The 23,857-nt window shown below is 42.3% G+C and overlaps 1 protein-coding gene across 1 annotated transcript in view; it reads right to left on the bottom strand.

The window, feature by feature from the left end:
- The window catches only part of Dusp10 (dual specificity phosphatase 10), a 39,256-nt gene that overhangs the window by 14,980 nt on the left and 419 nt on the right, over positions 1–23,857 (bottom strand). The window contains 2 exon segments of the mRNA XM_015483618.2: positions 20,896–21,174; positions 21,177–21,749. Coding sequence (XP_015339104.1) covers positions 20,896–21,174; positions 21,177–21,708 — 811 coding nt within the window. The 5' untranslated portion in view covers positions 21,709–21,749.

Here is a 23,857-nt window from a genome sequence, read left to right as displayed (position 1 = left end):
AACTGGCTTGTGAGTGGCGTAGAGCGGAGGGAGTCACCCAGACAAGGAAAGGCAGGGAACTCAGGAGCCTGTGAGACTCAAAGGACCCAAACACAGGGAAGCACAATGAATGGCAAGGGTGAGAGGGTAGCCAGAGGACATACAGGGGGCACTAAAACCTTCAGGAGGTGGGGCCTAGTGGGAGGAAGTCATGTCACTGGGGTGTGCCTTCAAAGGGGGATACTAGGATCTGTCTCTTTCTTGTTTCTCTTTTTGCTTCCTGATCACCATAGGGGGAAAAGGCCTCCTCCGTCATGTTTTGCTCACCAAGATATAGTGTGCCACACAGGCCCAAAGTAACAGAACCAAGTGACCATGCACTGCAATCTCTGAAACCACACGCCAAACTAAACCTTTTTACTTCTTTCAAGTTGTTTTTCTCAGGTATTTCATCATAGGGACAGAAAGCTTACTAACATGGCAATTGACATATACTCCAAAACTTGGGCAGCATTCTTACCCTTTCTTTCCATGAATGCATTTTTTTTTTTGTTTCTGCTATAAGCTGATAGTGTCTCCCCAAAATTACTATGTTGAGTTCCTAATCCCCCAAAGTGCTCATATTTGGAGATGGGAGCCTTAAGGAGATAGGCTTAGGTGAGGTCATGAGGATAGATCCCCCAGGACAGATTTAGTGTCTTATAAGAATAGACAACAAAGAAATATTTGTTTTTCTCTGCCATGTAAGGACACTGTAAGGTGACTTCACAACAAGAAGAGAGCCCTCATAAGGATCTGACCATGCGGGAACCAAGACCTTACCATAGTGGAGACCTTTAGCATCTAGAGCTCTGAGAAAATAACTCTCCCTTACTTACACTAGGGTCACAATTTGGATGTGGTTTGAGTGTATTAACCAGTCTCATGTGCTGACTGTTTGCTCCTCAGAGTGGTAATGGTGAGAGGTGGCAGGACCCTGAAGAGGTGAGGCCTAATGAGAGGTACTTAAGTCACCAGGGTGTTGCCCCTGAAGGGCTGAATGTGGTTCCTTAAATATTTCTTGAGACACCAGTTAGTTCCTGTGAGAACAGATCATTATAAAAGGGCAAGCCTAGTCCCAGAATCCCTCCAGCTGCCTCTCTTGCTGCCTAATCTCTTCTGCCTGTGCTCCCACAGTGATGATGCTATCCACAAAGAAGCCCTCACTAGAGAGGCAACAAGCGGAGCCACTCCATATTGACTTTTGAAACTGTGAACTAAATAAACTTCTTATCTTTATAAAGTATCTGGCCCCAAGTATTTTGTTATACAAACAGAAAATTAATTCATACATAGCTCAAGCAGACTAATACAGCCCCACTTTTAATCTTAATTCCTAGTTAAGCTTACTTTTTTAGAAATATCATATCTATTTTTAAAGAGCCATACCAAAGCCTGTGAGCCAACTAAAGAAGTGAAGCCAGAAATGGTTCAAGGCGAGGATGGAGGTGGCTACCTTCCATGACTGGAAGAGGCAAATCCCCAGAGCCTTTCAGAACTTTAATTCTAGAAGTCCATTTCTTTCCCAAAGACTCATCACTCCTCATTACCTATAACCTCCTCGTGGATCAACATTGGCTCAATTCCTCCCTGCACCCAAGAAAATCCTAGCTGTCTCTGTGTTCCAGAGGCTACTCTATACAACGTTAAAGCCCCACCTTCTCCACTTACTAAGTAGCTGCATACCGGGAGTAATCCATCAAGATGGATTAAAGGAGGGGGTAAAAATCCATGAGATCACACTGCAAGGCTGAAGAGAGAAGAATGTTAACAGGAGCAGGGTGCTGTAAAACACAAAGCCATATTTTTCCCAAGAGCTCAACCAGATACTCTGCATTATTGCTTAATTCTCTGAAGAGAGGGAAAACATTCTCCGCTTTTCAGTGCAAAAGAAGTTTAAATAATCAAGCATTGCTAAACAAACAAACAGAGGAAAGCCCAGTAAAGCTATTCATTAAACCAGACCACAGCACAAAAGGAAGACTGTTGCTTAATAGCCCACCCCCCACCTCACCCCCCTCAAGGACTGACATTTATCTTAGACCCCAAATTAAACACATCACAACTTCACAGCAAAAATATGTTTCCTGATGGGATTTAAGTAAAGTCCAATTAAATAAATCTCTAGAAATGTCAAGAGCAAGCCTCAAGAGAGAGCATTCTTCTACTGTGAAACATTCCCATTGGAAATTGCATTCACAAAAGGTCATCTAGAAACATCCATGACAAGAGGGGGTGGGCAAACAGGGCACATGGCAAAGTTAGACAAGTGAATCCCGGGTTGGGTTCCATCTCTGATATCAGTATGGAAGTACCCAAATTCGTCCTATGAGCCTTAGCTTACTTTGAATGAACTCCCCCATGTCCAAACAGTTCTTACAATTATGCAACTTTGTATGATCTGGAGGTCAAAGGGCAGTGGCTGAGGGAATTCAGGAAGTGGTAGGAGAAAGAATCAAATGTCAGTCTCAAAATTTGAAGTGTTTTCCCGAACTAATGTTTTCAGTTCACAAAAAGCATAGCAACAACTTCCTCAAGCCATCAAGTTGAATTCTATATTTGGCAAGAATATTAAGCAAGGCTGAGCATTACCAATCAAAAGCCAGAAAGAGAAGGCATGAGCTATCCTTGCACATAGATCCCGCCAGCCAGCCAGCCAGCCACATCCAACAGTCAGGGCTAGGCTTGGAAAGGCCCTCCAAAGCCAAGTAGGGTCTCCGCACACTAAGAGACACATAAGGTTGCATCAGGTCAAAAGCCTGTATGTCCGTGGCCTGAGTGGACCACCTTCTGAGATTAAGGGAGAAATAAAACAACCAAAGCTCCTATTTAGTGCTGAAGAGGTGGGCTGGACACATATATTATCCACACGGGCTTAAAATAATAAGCAATTCAGCCTGGGACACTTAGAATGAAGAACTGACCTTGAAGACACCCCATAGCCACACTATCATGCTTACCAGGAACATCCCCTTGAAGCCATGCCTAATGCTGCACAGGGTGACAAGATGCCCCGAAAGCAAGGACTCAGAAGGCAGCCTTTCTTTCTTCTCTGAAGTAATACTGGGTGCTACCTCTCTGACACCTATTGTCACCTCTATAAAATCAGCACTTTGAGAGCTGGGGTTGTGGCTCAGTGGTAGAGTGCTTGCCTCCCACGCATAAGCCACTAGGTTCAATCCTCAGCACCACATAAAAACAAATAAATAAAAATAATGATATTGTGTCCAACTACAACTAAAAAAAAAAAAAATTTAAAAATCAGCACTTTGGGCAATCTTTAAGTTTCTTCCACTTCTAGCATTCTTTGAGTTCAGCACAGCTTAGCTCATCAGATACGTGTGAACTGATGGCAAGAAGATCCGCGGTTGGGAGGGTGCTTGAGGCCAGCATGATCAGCTTCCTGTTTCAGGGCCTTTGCATTTCCTGATCCCTCTTCCTGGAACTTCTCTTCAGAAGTTCCTTACCCCAGGGTACTTTTGCTCTCCTGGTCCCAGACTTAAGACTTCCTAGAACCTTTGGAATCTCCAAAGTGATAAGGGTGTCTTTTATATGCTAATGAGATGGCTAGTGACTGACAGCCCCTGGAGAGAATCAGGCTGGGGCTGGTCACTAGGGAGAGACTTTCAACCTGGGGCTGAAGGTCAAGCTGACCACCTACAGCCAATAATCTAATGTAATCATGGCTACTTAATGGAAACACCATCAAAATTCAAAAGGGTTTGGAAAGTTTCCCAATTGCTAAGCATGAGGAGGTGCCTGGAGGGTGGTACACCTGGGCAGAGAGGGCATGGAAACTCTATAAACCTTCCCTATAGCTTTCCTTCCACAGTTCTGCCATCTGGCTGTTCCTCTACATCCTTCATAATATTCTTTACAATAAACAGGTAAACGTAAGGAAAGCATCTCTTTGAATCCTGTGAGCTGTCCTAGCAAATTATCCAAATCCAAGGAGTGTGTTATGAAAACCCTGATTTATAGCAGGTTTGTCAGAAGCTCAGGTCACAACCCGGAGCTTGTCACTGGCATATGAATGGGGGCAGTCTTGCATGACTGAGCCCTCAAACCTGTGGGGTCTGACACTACCCTCCAGTTACAGTATCACAATTGAGTTAAATTTCAGGATATCCCATTGGTATCAGCTGGAGAACTATTTGGTGTGTAGAAGAGAAACACGCACACACAAAAGCACTCTGTGTTGTGAGGTTATTAGTCTGTTTTCTGTTATTATAACCAAATATCCGAGGCTGAGTACTTAAGAGAGGTTGTTAGCTCATAACCTGAAAGTCCAAATAGCATGACACTGGCTCCGATGAGAAACTCCTTGGCTGTGTCTCATCACAACCAATGGCACCACAATGACAAGACGACTAGATCAGGCCATTCAGAAGTCAGTGCATGGACAGGGGGCCAGGAGTGCTCTTTCTATAACAACTCTCTCTTAAGAACTGAGAAATCCAAGAGAACTAGGTCACCCCTTCCCCCTAGACCTCTCAGAGGCCCCACCTCTTAAAGGTATACCACCACCCAACACTGTCCAAGTAGGGACAAAGTTTCCAACATACAGATCCTTGGTGGCCACACACTCACACTAATCTGTACCATAACAGAGTGTATATGAGGAGAAAAACTGTTTCCCTTTAGACTCACATAGGTGATTCTGACTGACCTGAGACCAAATGTGTGGTCTTTTCTGAGGGCTCCTCCCCGACTTTCAACTTACAACTGCTCTCTCCTTTCTCTTCCATCACATCATGAAGTTGTGAAGTTTTATGGTCCTCAGACCCCTTGTCACTATCTGAAATTATTTCTCCTATGTTTATTGTCATTATTGAACTGTGGACCACAACAAAGTCAAAATGCTGCTTGTCTTAGAGGGAACAGAGCATAACCATTCTGTGCACTGGGCTCAGGCTGTCTTCACAACTTTTCAGTATGACCTTGCAAAGTTGCTTAACCTCTTTCTACCCTAGTTTCCTTATTGTGAAATGGAGCTAACAATAGTGCAAACTATTAGCTCTTGCAAGAATTAAATGAGCCACTACATGGTAATTATTCACAGAAATTGTGTAGCATCTGATTTGTGTAGTAAGTGCTCATTAAATATTTTTAGATTAAATGCACGTTAGAATGAGATGGAAAGAGCCATTAATTATGTGCTATTCAGCATTATGCTAGGGATATGAGAGATTAAAAAAAAATCCTAAAGGAAAAAATCTAATAGGAGAAAGAAGAAAAGATAAAGGATGATTAGAGAAAATTTAGCAAAAGAACTGGCCAAAGAAATGTTTTGAGAATACACTGTAGATTGACCTGAATGACATCATGTTGCCTTGATTCATACAAGTAGGTACAGGACAGCCAGGTGAATTCCCGCAAGGACTTAGAAACCCTAACTTTGCCCAGGCTGGGAAGAAGGGCTGATGAGAGTCATGCAGAAGAGGCAGACTACAGGAGTCTCATGAGACCTTAAATGTGACAAATGGGCGCCCTGGAGAGGGCTGAGATTCAACACCAATCACACTTGGTGGCCTCTAACCCCTTCTCTCCTCTCTGTGCCTCCCCTTTAGGCCATTCCCTATGAGTGATGATTGGCAAAGACGGATGGGAAGTATCATGAAAGAGACAAGAAGACACATGGCCTGTCTGATGTCACTGGACAGGGGAGGGGCGGCTGGCTCTCAGTTCAGTTCAGCACACGATGAAGTACTCATTGTAGATTGGGGACACCAAACTCAGCACTGGGCATGAGAAACTGATGAGGATATGGCTCAGCCCCCCAAGAGCTGGGAAGCCTCCCACTTAAACATGGTCAGCAGTGTCAAGAGTCAGCCTGTCAATGCTGCTTCCCCTGCCTCCTTTTGAATGGAAACAATACCAGATCTATAATGAGGAATTCCGGGTTCCTCTTATCCCTCCTATCAACTGGGCATTTTGGGGCAAGTTACCTAACCTTGTGATCATTTAAAATCACATGATTGTATCACATGAGCTTTTTCTTCAAATACAGGACTTTCTCTTCAAATAGAGGACTTTCTCTCTTTGGAATAAAGAGCTATTTCAGCCCTAATTGTCTTGCAGGGCTGTAGCACTTTCTGGTGCTCTTGAAAGCTTGCAAAGGAGCCTGGAAGGGAATGGCTAATGTGCTTACACGGGCTCTACCCTTCTTAGACACTGACACTCGCATTGTCACTGACAGTGGCAGGGAGAGCTGCCTGAGGGTTATCTGGCCAAACCATCCCCACTTGTAAAACTGAACCCCTCTGATCAGCAAGGCTGGCCAGGGAGCCGTGTGCAAAGAGCCCAAGGTCAGCCCAAGTGAGAAGGAAATCAAGTCACATGGTGTTCCTAGAGACCTTTCACAACTCCAAAGCCTATTTTGTTTGTTTGTTTGTTTGTTTCATTCATGGTTTTCATGGATGCAGGAAATCTTCCCCTCAATAACTGGAATTTGTGTCTGTTTTTTTTCTTAGAAATCTGCCTTCCAGGGTGGCCCCACAATGTACTCATGGGAATCAACTTTCTAGGATCTGGTGACCTAAGAGAGCTTTGCAGGACACAGGTAGGGCCTGTGTGTGAAGAGAAGAGTGACAGTTAGCAGGACCACAAATGAGAGACAGTGTCTATTTTAAGCAGAGAAGGAGAAACTAAACAAAGAAAAAAAAGGATGGGGGGTGGGGGTGGGAGTTCATGGCTAAAAATGCCAAACAAAAGCAAATAATGAAAAGGCAACATTTGACTTGAATGCCTTGTTTACAAGATATAATAGGACACACCACAAAATGTTTCCTGACAATGCAAAAGGTTAACCAACAAAATCCAAAAACAGGCCTTACTTATTATTGTCACCATAAGGAACTCAATCCCAGCATCAATATTCAAGAATCCCTGGTATCAAAGGGATCCTGACATGCATCAGTATCTCTATCTATGTCACTGCCATCGCTAGGATGCCATCTGGAAGGTGGACTAGTGGGAAGGTTCTGGACATGAAGGGGCCATAGGTTTGCTGAGCATAGTAGTCAAAGGAGTTGATTAAAGACTTGACAAGTCCAACATGCTACTGACCATTGTCACCAAGAGCTTTTGGTTAGTTAGATCACAGCCCTTGGTTCTCCTAGCCACCAGGCCTTTAGAACACACATCCACAAGAAAGCCTGTCTATTCTTGCAATGCTGACACTAGCTCACCTCAGAGCAGACGCTACAAGTCAAGGCCATGTTCCCCAACATCCCCAGACACCAGCCACAAGCTCAGGGGTTCTCAGGCCACTCACACTTCTGACGAACCCGTTTACAAATTCTGTGGTTCCCACAACCCCTCAGGTTCTATAATTTGCTAGAATGATTCACAGAATTCAGGAAAGCACTATACTTATGACTGCAGTTCTATTATACAGGTTGCAAATCAGGACAAGCCAAATGAAGGCACACCCAGGGAAAGGTCTGGAAGGGTCCTGAAAAGGGAACTTCTGTGCCCTGTCCTGTGGAATCAGGATACATCATCCTGCTGGCACATCAATGTATTTTTTCAGCAGCTAGGAAGCTTAACTGAGCTTTGGTGCCCAGACTCGGTGTTAGGGTTTCATTACTTGAGCATAATTGATCAATCGGTGACCTTGTAATTGAACTTAATCTTCAGTCCAGCTCCCTCTTCCAAGGAGGAGGAACCAATGCAAAGCTCCAACACTCTGATCACAAGGCTGGTATTTCTGATGACCAATTCTTATCCTGAGTCATCTCATTAACATAAACTCAAGGTGTGATCTAAGGGGCCCACCAGGAGTTTAACAAGGACACTCCTATTCTTCTGGAAATTCCAAGGAATTAGAGGTTATCTCTAGTAATCAAGAACAAGAGCCAGACAAATTTTATGTTACATAATTCCACAGTAACAAAGAGAATAGGCTCTAGAATCAGACAGATCCCAGCCTAGCTTTCTGCTGTGTAACTGTGGGCAATTAACCTCTCTCAACCTCAGTTTTCTCACATAAATAATGGGGATATAATCCGATTATCACTATATAAATAAATATCAGCAGTATCTGATAGAAATGAAATGCAAAGATTCTCTTTCTAGTTGCTGCCTTCAAGAAAGTAAAAAAGAAACAGGTAAAATTAACATGAATAATATATTTAACTCAACATGTCCAAAATATTTCCATTGCAACATGTGATCAGTATATTAAAACGATTACTAGTGAAATATTTTACATTTTTTATATAATCTTTGCAACCTAGTATGCTTTTCACACATATAACACATCTCTGTTTTGCTAGCCCTATTTAGAGGGGTCAATAGGCACGTGTGACTCATGGCTATCATACTGGACAGCAGACATAGAGATATTAGAGATATTGCTATTCCAATTAAATGAGTTAATGCTGAGTGCCATAATCATCCCCGTTCTACAAATGTTAACTAAAATGAGTATGTTTGTGTACATGTGTGTGCATGCAGAGGTAGACACAAGGACAGAAATCTAAGGCACTAGAGACCACACAGCCCTAGGAAGTTAGTCATCTCCCACAGACATCAAAGAGCCCTTTTTATCCCTAGGAAAAGCAGCATGTGAACTTGGAGGAGAGAGGCTCTCTGATCGATTATCCACAGCATGTTCTTCTATTCCCATATTCTCCTATCTCCCAGGCACACATTTTAATACCAGCAAAATCAAGTAGCCTTAGACAATAGCTTTCAATGGGCAAAGACACTCTGGAAAGCAAGATGCAGCCAGAGGAGGAAGTCTCCAGGAATTCTGAATAGCTGGAGTGGGGAGGAGGAAAAGCAGCTGGGGTGCTCCCAGCCCCCTCAGGCCACTTCTCAGAGCCACTGTCCCATCAACAGCCAGTCACCCCTCCCCAGTCCCCTGGAAAAAAACTGCATATCATGAATCCACAATAATGTCTCTAGTAGGAGATTGACATCAAGGTAATTATTTAGGCAGCTTTGTACCATCTGACTCTGAGGCCCCAAAGCATGTTCTAATTTTTTAACAATAAAAGATACATGAATTAATATGAAAGCTCACTCTGTCCCACATTCAGCTTCTCCTTATCTTTATTAGAGAGCTACCAGACAACATCGCTCCTATATTATCTGATTTCGCGGATTCTCACTGGAATGGGGTGGGCCTTCCTTCAAGGTAGGAATGAAGAGATTCACCCTTCTTACATGATATGCAAAATTAATTATAATAAATTCAATCCAATTCATGTACTTAATCAAGGAAGACAAGTTAATTTTCTCTCAGAGAATATCACTCATTTAAAAGGCATTTTACCTCAATTCGGCAAAAAGAACAAATGGGGATTTTCTTTCTGTTCCGCCTATGTTTGCTTAAGGACTCAGGAGACCAGCAGTGCACTAAAACTCCAAGGCTTGAAAAGGGGGAAACAAACACATGTGCTCAACAGCTCACAAAAAGTCTAACTCTCAAGTCAGGCGTGGTGGTGGAGTGACTTGGGAGGTTGAGACAGGAGGATCAAAGAAGTTCAAGGCCCGCCTCAACAGTTTGGTGAAACCCTGTCTCAAAATAAAAAAATAAAAAGGGCTGGGGATGGAACTCAGTGGTAATACACTCATGGGTTCAATCTCCAGCACAGGGGGAAAAAAAAAATCTAACTCTTTCTGCTTTTATTGTCCCTTTAAAGTGTTTTATCAACACTGTAAAACTGGGAGTGACTCATATTTATGAAACAAGGAACCCTTGTTGGCCCTGCTAGATCATTCACTTCCACAATAACCTCTGGGTTTTCGTAGCGCTGAGTGGTGCCGCTAAACCTCCTCACTCTGCCCACTGAAGGAGAAGTCCGAGATGCACAGCACACGTCTCAGAGTTTGAGTAGCATACATACACAGGATTTGTGCAAAGATCTGAGATCAAGGACAAAGACTTTCCATACAACTAACAACTTTGATAGGTAGCTGGCTCTTGAGTTTTGGAAAGAAAAACAAGAATAAAAAATTGAAAGTAAATGAGGAGAGGTTAAAAAAAAAAAAAAAAAGATAAACCCAAGCGGGCTGGCAGAGAAAGCATCCATTCCTTTAAATGGGGGTAAGGTTGGGAGAGGGTTCCAAACAAAGGTTTCCCTCCAAAAGTTTCTCTTGTTAAAAATGTGGGCCAGGCACAGTGTGCACCCCCTGTAATCCCAATGGCTCAGAGGCTGAGACAGGAAGATTGTGAGTTCAAAGCCAGCCTCAGCAATTTAGTGAGGCCTTAAGCAACTCAACAAGACCCTGTCTCTAAATAAAATACAAAAAAGGGCTGGGGATGTGGCTCAGTGGTTAAGCGCCCTGGGAACAAAACCCAGTATCCAAAAAAAGAAGAAGAAGAAAAGAAAGGTAAAAACAGCCTTAATTTCCATTAATTGGCAAATTGGTTAAGTAGCATGTGGTAATAAGACAGATTAGAGCATTAAAAAAGAACATTTATGACAATAATACAGGAAGCAAAAGTGTCTGCAATCTAAAGTGAAATGAATTTCAGTTTCTATATGAGAAACTCTGGGAAACATGCTCTTATATGGGTAAAGAATGAAGAGAATATGTAAAAATGAAACTAGGTCAGTCAAGACAGGATTAGTATTTTTTTCCTTTTAAAATTTTCTTAATATTTCAACTATGAGCATACATGAAGGGTATTTGCTAACATTAATATTTTAAAATTTTTCTTACATAGAAATAGCATGTAAGTTTTCAGTTTGGCACCAGTTCAGGACCCTCTCCCCCCCAAAAAACACTATGTAGTCCATCTATCCACATCACTAGAAATACAACATTTTTTTCAAACCTTTAAACAAAATGATCTACTAAGCATCAGAAAGTCTACCTATAGGGGTGATGTCAAATCATTTTATGAAACCATATTTCTCACATATCCCTTGGGTAAAAGTAAGTGAATCATTAGTAGTAGTATTTAATTTTATAATCATAATAAGTTTTAAATAAACGTTAGCTGTGATGTGTCAGTCATTGTTTAAAGCACTTTTACATATATTATCTAATTTAATCTCCCATTCATCCCATGAAAAAAGTGCTGTTAGTCTCCCCATTTATAGACAAGGTAACTGAATCACAGACAAGTTAATAATTTGTCCAAGTCCATAATTAGATTAGCGGCAAAGCCAGAATTCAAACTTAGAAATCTGCTTCAGAATCTGTGCTCTTTACCTCCAAACCACACTTCCTTTGCAGGAAAACACAAATTCTTAATAGAAACACAAATTCTTATTAAGAATTTGACTGCAAATGTAGGGGGCATCATGGGCTTATTTAATGAGAAGTCAGTTAATAAGCTCATAAGAAAGGTCTACAAAGAAACTGTGAGCTGGCTAAACACGTGCACCCATGAGACTTGCTTACTGAATACCAACTCAGACACAAACCAAAGGATTACATGGCTGCTGGCTGAAAAAATAATTCTGAATTGAGAGCTAAGAAGCATGAATCCTGTGCAATCTCTGTTACTAGCTACTTACATCTTGGGTAAATGATCAGTTTCCATATCTGTAAAATGGGTGAGGTGGACTGAATGTTTAATAAAGGTCCCAGGGCGGGTGGGGAGGATTTTAATTCAAAATATAGAGGAGTGAATGCCTATCTTCAAGAGATTATAATCAACGTTGTTTTTTAAGACTGCTGAGGTTCTCCTCAGATCTCTCGTTTCAGAAAATTCACCCTGTTTTACTAATGAGAATTTATCAATTAAGTTACTACCTTGAATTTATTAAAAACTTTCTTAAAATGATAACTTTCATTTTTTTTCAGATTAAAAAGATGCTCTTATTTGTAGATTTTCTTCCCCATTCCCTGATTCCACACCTTGATCAGTCACACCCACTCCTCTCACCCTACCACGGAGGACTTGGGATGTTTGGAGTGATGTGGCTTTACCAGCCAAGAAGACACACATGTGTCCAGTGTGTGAATCTAGATAACCTCTTCAAGACAGAATTCTGAGAAAAAAAAAAAGCTGCTTCCAACACAGGCCTTCAGTGTCTAGCGTGCTATTCTTCAGAGGTATTCGTTATGCTTGTTCCCAGGGTCTGTCACTGCCTCAACCCCAGGTCCCCCAAGCTGTACTGGTAGACTTGGACACAGAAGGAAAGAAAGGAGTTGATACAGTTGAGGAAGGGAGAAATCAAAAACAATAATCACTTGATAGGATCTCAGTTCACTTATCCCACAGAATTCACTTTCCAAAAGGCTAATGAAAACTTACTAGAGATTCTTTCTTCAAATACATAAGGAAAAAACAATCACTAGTTTATCATGGATATTAATAGAAGAGAGAATGAATATAAAGCACAGTTGATCAAATGAATACCCTTGGGCATTAGGGTCTTTGGGATGGAGGGACATGGATCCATTACATATTCCTTCTTACTCATTGTTCCTAACTTTGGACCTCTCTTTCTTCTGACTTACCTTATTTCCCACTCTGGAAACTGAGTAAATATATTAATATATTAATATCATTATCCTTCCACCCACAGGCTACTAGAAGAATGTATTTTAAGGTTCTAGGCACTAAAAATGCAACAAGCAGAAGCACAATCATGCTATGCCCAGGCTCAACCGTGTACCTGATGAGTGATCTTGGACAAGGGCCGGCAAGACATAGCAGGTAGGTTCCTGATTCCACTACCAAGGTTTCCCATCCAATGCAAGCTTCTTTCTAAAAATTGTTTCTACCAATGACCAGGTTCAGGAACTGCTGACTCTTCCCCCAAGCAACCCCATGGGTACAATATGAATTTGACCCATATGTGACCTTCCTGGAGTAGCTGCAGTGAGCACCTTCACCTTTTTGTGAGCCAGGTAAGACAGATCCAATGCACTTGCACAGATTACCTGGTCAAGTGCAAATCCCAGTGTCCAGAGCAAAATCTGACAAGATGGATACAGAAATCTTGAGATCCTGCACAACAGCTGAATGTGCCTGTGTGAAACTACTCCTTTATTTTGTTGTTGTTGTTTATTTGTTTGTTTTTGCTTTGATCCTCCAGACCTCTGGAGCAGTCCAGGGATCCTAACCAGTGCACTGTGTCTCTTGTGCCTGAGCACTAGCCCTATTAAAGCCTTGCTTGGATGGTACTGCTTTTGCCTCTTTGTGATTTCTGTCCCTAATTAAGCCAAAGAACCCTCGGATGAGCTGACAACACAGTGGTGGTAAGTAACGTCAAACAGAGCTATACTTTGCATTTTTGTGATTTTCATCATGAATTGAAGGATGGGGGGGAGCTTCATGCTAATTGGTAATGCACGGACCTCTGAGTCTCAGTCACTCATATGTAACTGCTGTTACAAGAGATGATGCAAACAGCACAGAGTCTGGTATAACAGAAACACTTCACAAATGTCAGAAATAATCATTGCAACTTTCCGAAGTTTCTTTGATTGATTTCTTAGTCCTTTAAAATCTCTGCCATGACAAAAATTTAAAGTTTTTAAAGGCTAGGATATAATTTGGGTCAAAGTCACCAGAAAGCCATCTCTACCCTAAGGACAGAGTAAAGCAATGGAACTTTTACTTGAGGATATACAAGAAAATTGGGGAAGAATGATGGCATTAGAACTAACATACCTCACAAATAAAGCATGGCTAAGGCAACTACCAAGAATGAGAAATAGCTCACTTATTAGATAGACACATGGCCAGACTGTAAAGAAGGTGGGTGTTGAAATCCTAAGTTTTCCTTTTTTCTGTGCTGGTGATGGAACCCAGGGCCTTTCTCATTCTAAGAAGCTGTTCTACTGACATACCCCCAGACCCTATACTTTTTTTTTTTCTTTTCTTTTTTCTTTTTCTTTCTTTCTTTTTCTTTTTTTTTTTTTNCCACTTGCAAACATTGCCCCTGCTGATGCAAGCAGGCCAAAACCTTATGTCAGAAATGCTGTTGCCTCGCTTGTTTGCTTAAGCACGCCCTTTTTCAATAGAGAGCATGCAGGGAAAATAAACACAGGCCTTGTTCCTATCAGCAACACGTCCAAAATTAGTGGGGTTCAAATGATAAAGTTCCACTCCACTGCACAGAGTAGTCCTGTCCACCCTGAGCTCCACAGGCAGCGAGAGTGCAAGTATATTCCCTTTTCTATTAAAAACCAGCAAATCATTTCTTTTCAAATCAAAACACTGGAAAGAAATTTTGTTGCCCCATAATGTACTTAGAGAAGGCCAGGCTCTTATTTGAAAGAGAAAAGGAGACAAAAAAAAAGTACAAACATGTACTTCCCAGGAGAACAACATTTCCTGAAGACAAACTGCTCCCTAAATAAGACTGTGTGGCAGAGGAGGCTGGAGAGCTCGAATACATACAGGATCTTCAAGGAGGAGAGGAGGTGGGAGACTGGCCTTGTCCAAATGGCTCTCATTCTAACACCTGGATTGAAAAGGTGATGGTGAATTTTCAGCTGCACACTAGTGCTTAGCATGCAGAAGGCACTGGGTGACAGTTACTGAACAAATAACAATAACAAATAACAAATAACTCACCTCTACCCACCAGGGGCCCACCTATCAAAAAGTCACCTGAAACCTGAGATGCTTGGGCGCTCTGATATGTTTTTCAGCTCTTCCTTAAACCATTTAGTTCCTCAGAAAATAGGACTAAATTAAAGTTAATATTTGGGCCTAGGTATAATGTAGATTCTGAGCTGATTTCCAAAGTCCTTTGAGACTTAGGTATTTTTTGCCGTGAATTAAAATTTCAAAATTAAAAAAAAAGTTATTGGTATTCAAAATTATTGCTTAAATAGCTTATACTTTATGCTGTACATTAGATGTTATTATTATCATTGATAATAACATGTACACATACATCACTCTATATACCTGGCAAGACCTACTTTAGCACTAAGGATCAAAGCTCTAAAATTTATCATGCATGTGACCTTGGACAAGTCATAAAATCTCTCTAGGCCTAATTTCCATAGCTGCATAATGAGAAGACAGGACTAGATCAATGGTTCTCAAATTGTGCTGCATGTTGGAACCACCTTCCACCCCCAGGGACATTTTAAAAATCCTGATGTGCTTGTAGGCTGTGTCCCAGACCAATTTAACCAGAATCTCCAGAGGTGGGAACTGAGCATCCTAGGTTTTAAATTCCTTCTAAGTGATATCAATGAGCAGCCTGTAGTAACAGGTAACAGCTTCTAAATTACAGACCCTCCCAAATCCCTTCCCATTCTAAAATCTGGGAATCTCCAATGCAAAAGAAGGGAGATGATGATATCTCCTGGGATTAGAATTTCTACCCTTAGTATGTAGTGAAACTTTTTAGGCCAACTTGGATTAAATTTCCTAAGCATTGCAGTATTTTTCTGACATTCCCAACTCTGACTGCTGCTAACACAGGGTCTAAGAAAGCAAGGTCTGCTCCAAAGCCCCCCTCTTGCAGCCCCCAAGGGCATGTGCAGAGATGGCTGTGGCAGGGAGTTTTTCTGCTCCTGTGATTTTGTCAGCCCTCAAGGGTTTGCCTCAAGGACCAAGTAAAAAAAAAGTGTACATATGCACCATTCTCCCCTCCCCCTCCTCCTATCAATTCATGTTTTGAAAACAGAATTAGGCAGAAGGCTCTGCCTACTTAATTTCCTTTTCCATCGGCTTTTTCTGATCTATAATCATTACCTACCATTGCCCAGAAAAGAGTGTCTTGAACTTGGCCTTGACGACCCAAGTGGTTACCTAAACTGATACACATTGGTAAGGAAAAGGTGTCGATATTTAGCCTGCTCCCACAGTCCTGTGCTGAAAATGACTTGCTGTTTCTCTAATGTAGGAAATTCTTAAAGGGCAGGATTAGGGAAGTGGGGTCCAGGTTCTGACTTACAGAAAACTATTCATGTGCCAGGCACTTTATATACACCCTCACTTCATCCTATGATGTCAAAATTACCCAGATCTTACAATGGAGAAAACCTGGGCCTCTGAGAGGTCAACAGGAGTTGTTTAAGGTGGTCAGTGGGAAAGGCTGGATTTGAAGTCAGGTGTATGAGAGCTAAACTTCACTTTGCTGAGCACATAGTAAAGGGACAGATGGTGTAAGGACAGGCAGGGGTGGGGGGCGGCTCACTTCTATTCCCTTTTCACATGCATTTTAATTAGGAAGCAGGAGGGTGGGTGCAAAGCTCAGACAGGGTACAGACAACTGCGCAGCAGTTCAGGGAAAATGTTCAGGAGTCACCAACATTCCCTCCTCACTCCTCCACACCCCAGCTCCTCACAACATACACCCCCCCTTCTCTCTACCCTTTTATAGTCAGACTACAATCCTTCTTCCAAAAATAAATCGGCCTAATGAGAAGCCAGAAAAAGCAAACCCTCAAAGTTTTATACTTTCATTATTCAGTTATGGGACATTAGTTGGACAGATTTATCATCACATTTTTATAAATTCCCCTACAAATAAATAATGCTAGGATATGCCCAAATTACTCTGGCCTCTTGACCCAACATGTTTTTGCAATTACTTGGCACTCCAACTGTATGCTACTTAAATTAGGTAACAGTCACCAAGTTATTTTTAGGCCATAGCAACACACACAGACACAAACACACATACTCACAAACAGACACACACATGCACATACACTCTGTTATACCTAGCTTTTTATTTGTACTCCTTTGGAAGAAGAGCCAAAATTATCTTTATACTGGCACTATCATTTCTGTTCAATCAATAGTAATGATAACATTGAGCTGCACTTACTTACCATATAAGGAGGAACTATTCTGTGTACTTTACACACAATCATTTAATTCTAGTACTGCTATAAACTAACACTGCAATTGCTATTGTTACCTCCTTTTTGTAAATGAGGAAACTAAGGAATTAAAAACTAAGGCAACTTGCTCAGGGGCACAAAAAGAGAAAACCAAGACTAATTCAGGTCTACCGAATCCAAATTCTGCCTTAATTTCTCCACCTTTTATTGCACAGCTCATGTTTGGCATTTAGCCTTCCTTGGTGATTAATCAGAGGCTCAGAATAATAATAGTAAGTTTTTATTTCACATATCTTAAAAAATCCTCAGAACATCCCTGAGAGCCAAGGGGCAGGGAAGGGGGTTGTCAAAGGAGAGGTTTTTATTCATCCCTGAAAGCAAGACAGAGATGGGAAGAATATTTCTCACAGGGTCTCTGATTTCTGAGCACAGCCATTTACATGGTCATCTAATTTTATAATGTCTAGAAATGCATATTTCAGAATCCTTTTTGTTAGGGAGAAATGTGCAATCTATGTTGCTCATTTCTCAGGATTTTTGTAGTACAGAATCTAACTTCCTAGGTTATAGCTCCTAAACTATTTTCCTGGCCTTCCCTTGTTCCACCCCCTAAAATGCCTCTGGTATAGGGCAGGCCTGTCAAAGATTATAGCCAGTCAGTCAGTCTTTGTTTTGTGTTAGAACAAGCAAGTACAGGCACGGGCTCTATCAAGATGAGCACCTGACACTGAAGTACTTAGTAGTAAAAAATGTCCATACTATAAAATATTCCCACCATTATTTAAATATTGAGTTTAAACATTAAACACATTTTAATATTTTCAAATACTCTCTATACTATAAACTATTTCAACAACAAGAAAAAAAGAGAAAGCAAATAAGGAAAAAAGTAATAATAGCTTACACTGATTAACAGGGACAGTGATTATACACTTTGCTACTTTTCTACATGTTTGAAAATATGTAATGATAAAAATTTTAAAGGCATATATTGCCATAAGGAGAAGGTGGCAGTAGACTATCTCTTCCTATATAGATAAAAGACAAATTATTTTTCTGAACCCAGCTTTGTTGAATGGAAAAAAAAAAGTAGCCTTATAAATATCAAAGCAAAAATAGTGGCTTTCTTTTATGGAAGGTCAAGAATTGTCTAGCCTTCTTATTCAATTTGGCCAAAACCCAAGTTAGAGTTGATTAGAAATTGACTTCAGGTAAAATAGGCTGTAATTCTTTCAAAGACTTTGCAAATCTCTAACTATTTGTTCATTTGGATCCATTTTCATCAGGTTGAGCAGAAGCAAAAGTCTGATGCCATTTATTCTTCCAAGGATGAGAATAAAACATGAATTCAGACATAGGTCACAACAGGGAGGGGACTATAAATTAGAACAGTAACTTAATCCCAGGGGCTTCTGTGCCTCTGATCAGTTTCTTCCCAACCTGACAAAGCATTACTAAAATGGCAACCCAGCAGCCGCTAGACTTGACAGGCAGCACCAAAAATGGAGAGCATGGCATTGAAATCGGGGGACATAAAACCTGGACAGGGAGGGTAGCAACCAGTGTTTATAAACACGAACCAGAGGCTCAGATGGGTCAGGCATAAATTACTCCAGATTGTTCTGAAATCTCTGGAAATAAACTTACAAGACCTACAAAGAAGTTTCTACCTTATATTCTAACTATCCCCCCCACCCCCAACACACACATATCCTCCCTGGAAAAATCCCTCATTCCAAAATGGTACCACTACTACTCTTGCTGGAATACAATCACAGAGGAAGGGGATTCCTAAAATAAATATCAGAAGAGAAGCCACATCAGGATGGTCTTCTTGGCCCACTCAAGAACCTGGGGGAAGTTGTTGACCATTTCTTTTGAGAAAGGCCCACCCCATTCTTCACCTCAATGCTGCTCTGATATTAACCTCGGGTTTGCCTAGATGAAAGGACAACAGGGACATTCTAATGAGGATTCATCCCTTTCTCTCATTCTTATCTTGGGTCCCAATTTTAGGCCATTCCATCAAAAGATATCAAATGAACAAAACAATAATAAAGAGAGTACATTACAGACCCACTTGCTCCTGAACTATGTGAATTCAACCAAACTTCCAGGTGTTTGAAGAAAAATCCCCCCCCCCCAAATTACAAATAATCCAACCTCTACCACCAGAGCGTCTTCCAAGTTCACCGCTGCGCTATCTCACCAACCCGAAAATGATGAGCCCTCCGCTGTGGACACCCAGGGCGCCTGGTGGTGAGGTCAGCAGCGTGTCCTGCCCCGCCCCACTGAGGCAACCTTGCTCTCAGACATTGAGGAACAAGCCCAGGCTGCCCAGATTCTCAGATGCATCCACAGGAAAGGGGGAGAGGAACCCCATTTCATCAGCCGCCCTCAAGAGACTGATTTATCAGTAATTGACAAGCCAACCTTCTACCCAACAAGGCCCCTTGAAAAATGCAGGGTAAGATCTACAACTCCTCCTGATCATCCCCATGTTCAAGTTCAGGGTCATCTTATTTTCTGTTGCTTGGCATTTCTCCTCTGGTCATGCTGACACAAAAACCATGCCTTTTTTTTTTTTTTTAATTAAGAATGTCTATAAAAGAAAAGAGACCAGCAAGACCATTTGTCTTTGTTCTCCAAGACAAACTATTACAAATGGGAAATAGGAAATTTGTAGATGGTATTTTCTCATCTGAAAAAGACAAACCAGGATTGTGGTGAGAGAACAGAAGAAAGGTAAACCTACTGGGAAATACTAAAAGTCAACCAAACAAGAATACAAAAACAAAATACAGAGCTACACAGAGGAAGCCTGAACGTATTTGTGACTCCAAGTAAACCTTGAAAGATATGCCCTTGTGATATCTGAGCCCAATGAGAAAAAACTTGAGAATAAAGTGTTAAGTGGGTGTGGGAGGGGACTACTAGCAAAGGAATTCAGGACCATATTTCCAAGAACACTGCGTACCAAAAGGCTGAAGACCTCTCGTGGAAAACAAGAAGAATGGTGGCAGAGCTGTCCCACAAAGCTAAAATAAGTAATTTGTTCACCTAAATCACCTGTTGCAATTTAAATATGCAAAGTGTTCAAAAGAACCCAGCAACACCTTTGATCAACACAGTTCAGGAGACAGGTTGGAGATGTGACCCAGAAACTGTGTACCTTGGCTCAAAACACAAGAAGAGAGAAGAAAAAGGATGACTATTTCTCATTACTGTCACCAAGTAGAAGATGCCAAAGAGAAACGAGGTGCAGTGTCTGAGAGCAAAGAATTGCAACTAGGCTGGACACAAGATCAGGGCTCCTCTGCTAGGTTAGATAATACTGTATGGAAGGGGCTCAGAGAAGAGTGGACAATTAATTCCTCCTCTTGGGGCTCAGCTTCACTATCCTCAGAGTTGTTCTACATTCAGTGTACTGGCAAGGTGACCTACTACTCCCTCTTGGGAGGAACCACCATGCCAATTGTTATCAGGTGAAGCCAAAAAAGTACAATGAGTTGGAAAGCGTTTCATAAAAATCTTTCTGTCCCCTTGGAGCTTTGGCAAAGGAATGGAGGTATTCGATGAACTTACACTTCCATTTTACAAATAAATCTCTGCCCTTCTTGAAGGTCATTTTATAAGCTATATAAAAGTCAAGCTGATCAGAGGTGAGAAAGAGGAAGAATCTCCCACAAAAAGAGCTGGTACCTGTAGGTTTACTTGTAGTTCACCAGAGTTGCTTCCTCTGTTTCATCAGCATTGGTTAGGTCTGAGAGACAGCAACTTTCCAATTAGTTATGGACTGGAACAGAAAGCCACCAGACCAGGCATGACTTGAGACACCATCTGGTGGTATAAAGCCCCTTTTTAGAAGGATGACAAAACAGTCTCAGAGAGGTGAAATGACTTGCACAATGCAAATCAGAAGCCGAATCAAGGGTAGCACCCAGATCTTCTGACTTCCAACTCAGTGCTGCTGGGTTTTTCTCACTATACCAAAATAATAAAGAAAGGGCATGGCAGAGAAGACAAGAAGAGAGTCTGTTTTGTTCTCTGGTAGCCAGGGTAAGGAGAAGGCTGCCACTGCTAAGAGAAACCCCAAAGTGAACCCAGCTAAACGGGACTGTGCTTGGGACAGAACAGGGGCATTACCTTTCAACACCAGAGGTTCTTTGCCTTCTCTCTTCAGGGACTTGAGGACTATGTGAAGCGGCTGGGAGGGCATCACTCGGCTCGGTTCATTGGTATTCTCATCATAAACTATAATTTCTTTGGAAAAGATCCTCTTGAAAGAGTCCTTGCCTTCCCTACAGGAAATCAAGTCTAGAACAGTGATCTTGCCTTGCTGCAGTCTCCGCCGGCTGATCTTATCGGTACAGTTAACATGGACAGCTCCTTGGATGTGACTTTTGTTGTACTCCATGAAGGGTACTCAATGATGACAGGTCCCTGGCTTGGCAGGTGACTCTTGCTGCATTTGGTCATCTTCTTTGCCAGGTCATTGGGGTAGATTATTTTGATGCTGGCTAGCTGCTTGGGGGTCCCCGACACAGGGCTGCGCACCCCACCTGATGGACTTAAAGAGCCTGTATTCTCATTGTTGACCATCTGGTTAGCAGGGCAGGTGGTAGAGGTTCCAATGGCGGTCGTGGCGGTGGTGGCAGTGCCAGCAGCGATGGCTTGGGTTTGGGCCTGATTGTCCTTGTCGTAGGTTGCCACAGTGCAGCAGCTGGCACTGCTGCATCCACAATTCAGGGAGCGGGCAGAGCCACTGGATGAGGGCATATACGTCAGATTCGCAGCCTTGAGGGACACAACTGTGGTGGCGATGACAGGATGGTGTCTATTGCTGCCTGGGGTGGCAGAGCCAAGATAGCTAGAGTCTAAACAAAGGTTGAGATCCTGAGGTCGGACGGGCCTAGATAGTGCCACTACTACCCTGTCGTCTAAAGGAGACGGAGGCATGAGGAGGCTGAAAACCGGCAATTCAAGAAGAACTCAAGAGTCTGTAAAGAAGGGGAAGGGGGAAAGAAAGAATAAAGTCATATGACACAAAAGGCAGTCTCATCCAATCCCGAAGAAAGGTCTTTGCATATTTCTGAGCAAAGTTGTCCTAGGTGCCCTTTTATATCCCACTATCAAAGCTCCAAACCCATTTAGATAAATTCAAAGAGGATGCAAACCTGAGGTCCCCGTCTATTTGGTTGCTGAGTGTAAGGTTATATTAGCCTTAATATTGGAAATGTTAATGAACAACCTTTCTTGGACTACATCAAAGTTCAGCCTTAGAGAAGGTAAAAGCACAAAGAATTAGAAAAGCTAAAGACAGAAAGAAAGGTTCTTAAGAGGCATCTATTCTGGGCCTCATCTCCTGGGCAGAAGTATACTGCAACTGAGAAAAAAATTCATCTGTTCACCCTTGCATGCTTTCCATGTAATTCCTTTACCCACTGCAAAGGCAAAGAGATGACCAAGAGCATTGGCATGGCTCACAGAAATATACAGCATCTAAATATACATCAGGGCGGATGTCAGCCTTCTGCAAATCAGAATGAAATTATCCCCATAAGTGTCTCTTTAACTAGGAGCTATTCTTGCTTTCCATTCTATTAGGTCCTTTGAAAAGCACAACATAGTCATATTAAAACCCCACATGTTTCCTGTTAGCCTCTTATTAATCAGTCTGCATTTCCCCCTTTTACTACAAACTGGTGTCCTAAAACGAAGTCTCAAGCCAGAAAGCCAAGTCTGTAAACCTCAACCCTAGCAGATCCATCACCATTGCTCCCCTGCTCACATTCGCCTCACTCTTTCCTCTGAGGAAAGGACCTCTTGGAGTCTCCTTCCCTCTTCATCTCCTGCCTTGGCACAGGCTTTGTATCCTAGAGCTTCTCTCACTTGGAGCAGCTGATTTATATGAATTTCAATCCCAAACTGATACCCCGGCTTTTGGTGAGAGTATGGCTTCCATATAGAGGCATCAATGCCCCCTTCAACAGAGACAGGCTAATTGGGAAGTGTTTCCCACTGGGTCTACTTCAGAGGGTGCCTGAAAAGGGACAGTTCCTTCCTCCCTGGAGGCACAGGGTCACTGTACAACACAGCCCTTCTGGCTTCTCTCTTTCTAGTAGACATGCATACAGCAAAGAAACCAAATCCCAAGCTGCTCACTTAAAACGAACTTTAAGAGCTGCCCGGAAAAATGCCATCTATCATTCGTCCACACACAATCTTCACCATTCTCTGACACAGAGCCAAAGTGTCACAGGCAGAATCCACACACGCAAGAACAGGAGCAATACCCACCATGCCGGCCAGCCAGCATATCCCTATAGACTCAGGTTTCTCTCACCCACCTTTGGATGGGAGCAAAGGATCCAACCTCCAACCTCCAACCTCCTCCACTCCCTTCCCTCCCTCTTCCCTTGCGTAGTATTTTTTTTTTTTTTTTAAAGAGCGAGTACTATTCCAGAAACTGTAACTGTTTCCCAGATGGACTGAGCGGTAAAAGTCTTTGCTATTTTGTTACCTAGTAGGGTACGTCCAGGATCAGCAGTCCACTTCTTTTGAGAGGGACACAAGAAACGTTCAAAGGGACACACGCGGGGACCCCCCACCTTCACCAAAGTGCGCGGCTCGCACACACGCACTGAGTGTATAGAGAAATCTGCATCCCTGCAGCAGAGGGTCGGGCGTGTATAGTGCCTGTGAAACCATCCAGTCTGGCCCAGGAAATCTCTTGGAGAAATACTGAGCTATCCCCTCTCCCTTCCACCACTGGGCAGGGGCTGGAGAGAAAATTAAGTGGTTAGAGAATGCTCCTTTCCCACTCCTAGAGGCACTAATCATCCCCTTTCCTGGCCACACAGCGCACTCACAAGCCCCGGGCATTTAAAACTGCCGCAAAGCATCTCAACAAACCTCATTTTTGCTTCACTCCAAATCCAAGTAGACTGCAGAGAGTAAAACGCACAGGGCAACGGGAGCCAACAGCCCGAACCTTATAACCTTACCTGCTGTTGCTCCTCCGTCAGCATCACATCTCCGTCTCCGTTTCTTCTCTCTCTCTCTCTCTCTCTCTCTCTCTCTCTCTCTCTCTCTCTCTCTCTCACAT

This window comes from Marmota marmota, unplaced genomic scaffold (assembly GCF_001458135.2).
Source record: "Marmota marmota marmota unplaced genomic scaffold, marMar, whole genome shotgun sequence".
Lineage (NCBI taxonomy): Eukaryota > Metazoa > Chordata > Mammalia > Rodentia > Sciuridae > Marmota > Marmota marmota.
This window is presented reverse-complemented; position numbering and strand designations above follow the sequence as displayed.